Genomic DNA, 8801 nt, shown 5'->3' with positions numbered 1-8801 from the left:
ATGTTGCAATTCCTGTGGGTAAGACTCTCTCAACCCAGCCTCTTTTAGAGTTGCTTCTCTGTTCTGTCATCTATATAGATATTGCATGTATTATCAATATCTTTACATATAATCAATCATTCACAGTCATCAGGTGGTGAGCAGGGTTCTAATCATAGCTGATTTTATTTTTATTTTTTGTGCTGTGTTAGGGATCAAACCCAGGGCCTCATGCTAGGTATGTCCTCTACCATGGAACTACATCTTCATCCCCTGAACTCATTTTAATGACCAAGTCACTCAACGATTATTTAAACAAAATCATTGTAACCACATTCACCATCTTGATAAAGTATACAGCTCACACTGTTGGGCAGCTGTCATCCCCATCCATCTCCAGGATACTTTCCACCATCCCAACCAGGAACTCTCTCCTCACTAAGTGAGTCTTCCACTTTCTTCCCAGCCCCTGGAACCCTTGACAACCACTGGTCTCTCTTCTGTCGCTATGACTTTGGCTACTACTCTTGGTACCTCATAAAATCAATCAAACAGCATTCAAATACTGTCAAAGGCACAGTACTGTCAACCAACCCTGAGGACATTCTTCTGGGTGGGTCTCCCCTGGTCACTTACTTCAGCTGACCTAGGGTAAACCTCACTGTAAGGAAACTCTCTGGCCTCTGGGACCTGCATGTCAGTTTTCTGAAATAAAAATCACCATTTCTTTCCATGAGAGCAAAATTGAAGAGACAAAGCTAGTATTGAAGTGAAACTTCAAAATAGAATAAGCTGTGGGAGACAATGAGTAGTGAGTTTGGGTTGAGTTGGGAATCAATGATGTGTTTTGAACACTTGGCATGTAATTTCATGTGTTCAAAAATGAGAAAATTTATCCTAAAAACCACACAGTGAGAAGGGAGCTCTGGAATGTTCATTCTATTTAACAGCAGCATGAAAATTGATTCACTGCTTTTAACCCAGGCTGTATTACCACAGAGGATCTGTCTGTGGCAATTCCTCTGCTTTAGGGCAGGGTTGCTCAACCTGGGCATTACAGACATTTGAGGCAGATGATTCTTTGTTGTAGGTAGCTGTCCTGTATATCTTTGGCCTGTATGCACTAAAATGCTAGTAGCACCCCACATTAAAGTTGTGACAATCAAACATCTCCAGATATTGCCAAATGTCCTTCTGTGAGCAAAATCCACCGCCAGGTGATTCATGAGAAGAAAATATCATGCTTCTTGCTTCACTGAAGTAATCTAACTCTGAATCTAAGTCTCCACTCTGACCTAAACTTTGGTAATAATTAATGTTTTCAATTTGGCTTTAAACAAAAACTAGCAAAACTGATTTTTAAGCAACATTTAAAAAAAATTTTTTTTTAGTTGTAGATGGACACAGTATCTTTATTTATATATTTTTATAGTGCTGAGTATTAGAACCAGTGCCGCATACATGTGAGGCAAGTGCTCTACCACTGAGCCACAACTCCAGCCCTTTAAACAATCTTTTGTACATGCTTCTGGTAAAGAACTGATTTACACTTAAAAAAAATATTTTTAGTTGTAGATGGACACAATACCTTTATTTTTATGTGATGCTGAGGATTGAACCCAGTGTCTCACACATGCTGGGCAAGTGCTCTACCTACTGAGCTACAACCCCAGACCCTGATTTACACTTTCTTAAGGAAAAAGAAATACTATTATATGTCTGATATTAACATTGAGTGAATACAAGGACTGGTCAGGATGGCTGACAAGAAGCAGCATCCCTCGAACTCTCCTGAGTACCAGGTCACTCCCTCCAGCACCAATACTACTGAAGATACATTAATGTATTTCTCCTATTATCAGATTCACAACTACATATTTACAGCATGCAGATTTTAGGGCTGTCAGATGCATAGTGGTACTCAAATATTTAATAAGTGAATAAAGGAAATCAGAACCAAGTTAGCTGAGGCCAATATGTTTAAAAAAATGTAGCCTAACTTCACTTCTGGGGCTGGGGCTGTAGCTCAGTGGCAGAGTGCTTGCCTAGCATGTGTGAGGCACTGGCTTCAATCCTTAGTACCACATAAAAATAAACAAATAAAATAAAGGTATTCTGTCCATCTACAACTACAAATAAAATAAAGGCATTCTGTTCATCTATAACTACAAAAAAGAATTTAAAAACTTGAATTTTGAAGTTTTAAGATTATGTGATTTTTTTGGGAGTGGGTGGGTGTGGGGTTAGTACTAGGTATTGAACCCAGGGACACTTTACATTCCCTCCCTTTTTATTGTTACTATGTAAAACTGAAGTGTTTGTAGCCAGGCATGGTGGTGCATGCCTGTAATTCCAGGGCTCAGGAGGCTGAGGCAGGAGGATCACAAGTTCAAGGCCAGCCTCAGCAACTAAGCAAGGCCCTAAACAACTTAGTGAGACCCTGTTGCAAACTAAAAAACAAAAATGGCTGGGGATGTGGCACAGTGGTGAAAAGGGCCCCTGAGTTTAATCCCCAGTACAAAAAAAAAAAAAAAAAAAAAGATGGGCTTGTATGGCATGTAGTCCCAGCTAGATACTTCGGAGGTTGAAGTGGGAAGCTCACTTAAGTCCAACTGTTCAAGACAAGTCTGGTCAACACAGTGAAACCCCATCTCAACGCCCCCCCCCCCCACTCACTCCCCTTTCTCTCAAAAATAGCTGGGTATAGTGATATGGGTTTTTTGAGGCAGGATTGCTTAAGCCCAGGGTTTGAAGGCCAGCCTGGGCAACATGGCAAGACCCTGTCTCAAACAAAGAAAAATCTGCAACAAAAAAGTTAACATGTGTATCCAAGAAAACTTGGGTATAGCATTTCTTCCAGTGGTTTTTATTGGAAGTTTATTAAACTATTGAATTTGTGTTTTCAAACTGAGCATAGTACTTGGTGTCTCCCCAAGTGGTCGTCATTACACAGATTGGTTTTTATTTTGAAATAGGGTCGTGCTAAGTCACTGAAGCTGGCCTTGAATTTGCAGTCACTTCCAGCCTCCTGAGTCGCTAGGATCACGGGCTTGTGACACTCCGTATGGCCCAACTTGCCTTATTGCACTTATGAAAACAATGGTTCAAAGAATTCCACTGACAAGTCCTAATGCTTCCGGCTACTTCATACATCACTGCCTTGCTACTTGTTTCCCTTGGCTCTCCCCACTGTACCCCTCAATGTCTTCATGCTAACCACTTTTTCTAGGAAGCCTTCAATGATGACTTTATGTGTACCTTTTCTCCCCTCCCATCACAGTGCTCTTTTTCTATCATACCATGGATCACACTGTATTATTTTATACCCTTGAAGGTGTGGACATTGCATGGATGAAAGCAGGAAATTTGAAATACTGAAAATCTGATATAAATAAATCTTGCTTTATTTTCCTGTTCTATTTTAGATTACTATAATAAGAATAGCTTAGAAGCAGCAATTTAAGCAACTAGTACATCTTCAAACAATGGTTTTCTGTATTTAGCAATTTCATATTAAAGACTTCTAAAAAACTGCCTTGTATGAAATAATGGGAGATTTGCCAAAGATATAGCTATTTGCTATAAGAATATTCAGTGACTATCATCCATCCAAGGTTGCTCCATACATACAATGGAAAACTTTGCTGCCATTAGAACAAATGAAGATTATGATATATTCAAAAGTATCAAATACACTCATAAAAGAAACAAAATTTAATGTTTCCTTATAGTTTTCAGTATCAAAATAAAATTCCTATTCACAAAATGACAATAAATATTATCAAGTGGTGATTTTAGAGGTAATTTTTTCTTAAGCTTTTCATTATTTTCCAAATATTCTCCAATAAAGGAAATAACTTTTTATCAGGTGTATTATGGATTTTTTTTTTTTTTTTAGTTTTAGGTGGATTTAGGTAGACACAACATCTTTATTTTATTCTTTTTATGTGGTGCTGAGGATGAACCCAGTGCCTCATGCATGCCAGGCGAGCGCGCTACCACTTGAGCCACATCCCTAACCCAGGATCTTTTATATAGTTGCAAAACTGGACTAACTACAATAAAGTGATCTGAAGTAATATAGAAAGATAAAACAATGTAAGGAAAAAACCCCATGTATTATTGGAATTATATGCTAATTTGCATTTCTATTGATTGTTAATGTTATTCTAAACTAATAAATTATAAGACACACTTGATTTACAAGTAGATCTGGACTGGTAAGATTCTAGTGTTTTATTACATGACCTAATTTGATGTTGTAGTCATTTTGATCTTAAATTTGTAAAAATAAAATACAAAGGGGCACCACAGATTAACTCCAAATTGAAGCCCAGAATAAACAGGTTTCATATTCTGAAATAAATATATATGCGTGTATGTATATGTGTGTGTGTGTGTGTGTGTGTGTGTATACATTTTAATTTTTGAGAAGAGTTCTCACTATATTGCCCAGGCTGGCCTCCAAATATTGGGCTCAAGCAATCCTCCTGCCTCAGCTTCCCATGTAATAGCTGGGACTACAGGCACACACCACATGACAGCCTATAATATTCTTTTATTTATTTCTCAGCAGTGCAGTAAATAAATGATGCTGATAATTAGTTTGGAGGAGAAAGCAGGAGAAGAAAGAATTTAAACAGGTGCTTTTTATCACCATTCTTTAATAGCTGACATCTACGCATGTTTCTGGAATGAACAAGTAAAGGTATACTGCATGTAGTGATTTGAATAATCAATAACTTTCTTATAGTCTTATCAACTGGAATTATAGAATTTTATTCATTATTTATTTATTTAGCAGTACTGGGGGATCAGACCCAAGGCTTTGTGCAAGTGCTCTATAACTGAGCCACATCCCCAGTCCTGAAATTATAGAGTTTTCAAGTTTATATACATTTACTTTCATTTAGTCACATTAAACCATACTTTTCCATTATGTAGTTCATTAATTTCTTGAGTGCCTGCTGTTAGATGCCAGGTACTTGATCTAATTTTTCAGTTAGTGTTATTATTTAGCTTAAGTCATTCTACTTAATTGTCAACAGTAAAAAGCAATACCCTAAAGCAGAGGTCAAAATTAAATCAATACTCTGATTCAAAATAATATTAAAATATGCCAAAGGTCATGGTACATAAAACACTACTGAGAAGAGTTCAATATTTAAAATGCCTTTTCTTCTTAAAGTAAGCCATAATATATATACACATGTGTAAATAGCTATGTACATTGGATCATGGTTGCTACTTTTCTCCTCAGGTGCACTTACAAAATTCTTGAGAACATCATTAATACAAGACCTTCTAAAATCAGAAAAACTCCACAATCTTTGTGACTTATTACACAGTAAGACAGAAAAACAGCTGTTATACATTATTAACTTTTTCAAGTATGTTATGTACAGTTTTATTGCCAGTATATGCACAACAGTAAGCATAGAACTATAAATACACAATGTAATTAACAGTAGAAAACAAAATTGTTACAGGTAAGGGGGAGAGGAGATAGAGAAATTATTTTGTTGCTGCTAAAACAGAAACAAAGGAAGGGAAAAGCCTATGACAAATCATCCATTTAGTTCTCTTGTCTTAAATTCTTTACATATATTTCTACACTTTTTTCATTTAAACAAAGTACAGATAACTGTAACAACAGCAAATTGCTTCCCTAGTAGCCATTTGCTTTTCCAGTCAAATTCACTTTATGTTAGGATTAAAAAAAAAAAAAAAAGTCAAGATGAAAAATCATTAGTATCCTGGTTCCATATGATCTAATTTAGCCTTTCACCCAAACTGTTAATCTTAGAAAGTTGGCTGCACACGAAAAGAACAGGTTTAGAAAAAGGTGATTAAAGTAACAGAAAATCACCCTTTAAAAGTCTTCCAAAAGACATTACAGGCAGCAGCTCAGTTAAAGGTATTGGCCCTGAAGAGGTAGAGAATTTGCGCCCATTATACAAGATAGCCTTGGCACCATCTTCTCTCTCATCAGGATCATGTTTTCAAGTAATATAACTGCATGGTCAAAGGAAACCAGGTTCCACCGTTTAGGTGCTGGTCAACTCACATGTCTCAATAATTAGTTTGTTTATTAAATGAGAAACAGAATACAGTCAAAGACACACACGCACTTGATTTTTTTTGTCTGTTTCCATTATCAAGTTTATTCATAAGTGAATTTGATATTAATAAATACAAAAAAGCATCCTTCACAACAAAGATAACCAAAAAACCCTGCAATAAAACCTTCTATTTTAATAATATCAAGAAAAAAACCAGGCAGATGATTTGGTGGAGCTTTCTTAAGGGATCATAGAGGGATGTGGTTTTAAATAAAGATGGCAAGATCAATAACCAACAAACATATCAGTTTTACAGAACTGGCTGATTCTGTAACATTTCTCTTTGAGGTCTTAGTTTTAAACTATAGACCACCCCAAAGAAGTTGCAACTAATGACATGTATCACCACCACACCAACAGAGTCTGGCTGAAGTTCAAATTAGTCTTGCTTTGTTTCACATCATTTTCAATATTTCTAGCATACGACATGATACAGAACAAAACTCAAAGAAGCAATAAAAATATTATTCTGCAATTGAATAAAATGTTTTAGACTGTTGAACTTTTAAAGCTTTAAGCATTCCTGTTTAACCAGCATTTAAAAAAATTTATACAATCGTAACACTGGCAAAGGTTAATGGGAAGACAAAGAAGTACAAACATGTGAAATGATGAATTAGATTTAAAAATTACTTTGTATTGATCAATTGATGTTAATACTGTTTCTTCTTGAATTTGGAATAACTATCATAAAAGTTACATGCAGATTGAGGATAGCCCTCTGTAACAGAAAATATAAAACAAAACAAAACAAAAAACTAAAACTGGGAAACAATGGTTATGTTTCATAAGGTGTATTTGAGAATTTCCTTTCATTGATGAGGGTAGTCTGTCTGTCCTTTCTTAGAGATTCCTGGTTACTTTGATGAACTTCACTAACTTTGTCCAGAAACATCAGTAGTGGGATCAGCTCCTCCAGAACCTGTTTGTGCACGTTTGATGTAAAGATTCAGTAGCTTCATCTGTGGATGCAAGTCAAAGTATGTCATTTGAGCAAGCAACTCTAAATTATGATATGATGTTCATTAAAATTATTATATACCTACATGTGAGCTTTGAAGGTCAGATTTTAGGATGGGTGTAATCATAATGCTTAATCTATTGCTGATAAAAATGTTGTAGTGATAACACAAAAAACATTTAACTTATAAGAAGTCACTATTAAAAAAAAAAAGAAGTCACCATTAAAACAAAAACAATTGGGCACAAGCTACATCATGTGCTAGCTGCTTTACATTACCTCTTTATTTTCACATTTTATAGATGAGGCAATCAAGATACAGAATGGATAAGTAAGTGCCTAAGGTCTTAGGGGTGGGTAAGAAGTGGGCCAGGACAGACACCTAGGCATTTGGCTCCAGGACCCAAGATCTCAGGCCACTATGCCACTGACATCCTAACAAGAATGTTTTGATGTCTCAATGTCATTTTGTAGTTTTTACCTATGTGAGATCAGGTTTATGTGAAATTTGTAATCAACACATATACAATTCTGTTATACTTTTTTCATCTAAAGTTATTTAAAAATGTTTTCCACCTATCTATTTACTTCATATGCAATATCCTTACTGGTTCTGATCAAGTTCTAAATTTTAATTGTTTAAAGTATGTGTGTATGTGTACCAGGGATTGAACTTCGGGGTGCTTTACAATGAAGCTACATCCCCAGACCTTTATATTTTTTGTTTTGAGATAGGGTTTCACTAAATTGCCAAGGCTGGCCTTGAACTTGTGATGATCCTCTTGCCTCGGCGTCCTGAGTAGGTGGGGTTTACACATGGCACTATGCTTTGCTCCTTTATATGTATTTTCATTCTGCCTTGGTATTAAAAAAAATATGACCATGGCAATGATAATCATTATGATTTTGGAAAACTGTAAATGAAGGTGAATGTATCTTGTTAGCTGGATCAAAACCCATAATTCAACTATCAGGGCTTATGCAGTGGAACAAGCCTATAATACCAGTGACTCAGGAGGCTAAGGCAAGAGAATCACAAGTTTGGTGACAGTCTTGGCAATTTAGTAAGAAACCCTGTCTTAAAAAGAAAAAAAGTGGGAACTGGAATGTAGGTCAGTGGTAGAGCACCCTGGGGTTCAATCTTGAGTACTGCAAAAACGACAAAAACAAAAATAAACAATCATGGTTTATTCTCAACCCCTAGAATTTATTCCAAAGTTCTGGTAGTACCAATAAAATGAGGAAAGCAAGCCTTATTTATTATTTTAAATCTTAAGGACTAATCATAAATTTTTATTTTTAAGATACCAAATCAGAGTTGCACATTAATGGGGTTCATAAGAATAAAGAGAGAAGATCAAATATTTGATTATTACAGTTCTTATGGGCAATTTAGAGAAACATTCAAAGTGTGCCACATTTTGGGAGATACGAAGTAATTCATGATATAACTACAACAATCTATTTATTCTTAAGTAGTTCTTAGGGAGAAAGATTTTGAGTAAGGGAATAGAAAAGGGGTTGGTTAGTGGTTATGAATAACCAGACTACATTGGCTTTTTCTTTTACAGCAGTCTGTCAACAACCATACCAAACTGCTGACCTTACCTGAGTGACAGATGTTAGGAACAGAAACAGCTATGGGCAATGTGGTACTCAAAGTCGGATTTATTAAAAGCTGAGTAACAAATTTCCCCTTTCACACACATAGAACTGTTTTTTTTTTTTTTTTTTTTTTT

General features: G+C 35.8%; 1 protein-coding gene across 50 annotated transcripts in view; it reads right to left on the bottom strand.

Annotated features, from left to right (window-relative positions):
* Nucleotides 1–5356: 5356 nt before the first annotated feature.
* The window catches only part of Clasp2 (cytoplasmic linker associated protein 2), a 191423-nt gene continuing 187978 nt past the window's right edge, over nt 5357–8801 (bottom strand). For all 50 annotated transcript variants that reach the window (XM_048794715.1, XM_048794730.1, XM_048794720.1 and 47 more), the window contains one exon: nt 5357–7063. In XM_048794715.1, the coding sequence (XP_048650672.1) occupies nt 6977–7063 (87 nt within the window). In that variant the 3' untranslated portion in view covers nt 5357–6976. The remainder of the gene's footprint in view (nt 7064–8801) is intronic.

This window comes from Marmota marmota, unplaced genomic scaffold (assembly GCF_001458135.2).
Source record: "Marmota marmota marmota unplaced genomic scaffold, marMar, whole genome shotgun sequence".
Lineage (NCBI taxonomy): Eukaryota > Metazoa > Chordata > Mammalia > Rodentia > Sciuridae > Marmota > Marmota marmota.
This window is presented reverse-complemented; position numbering and strand designations above follow the sequence as displayed.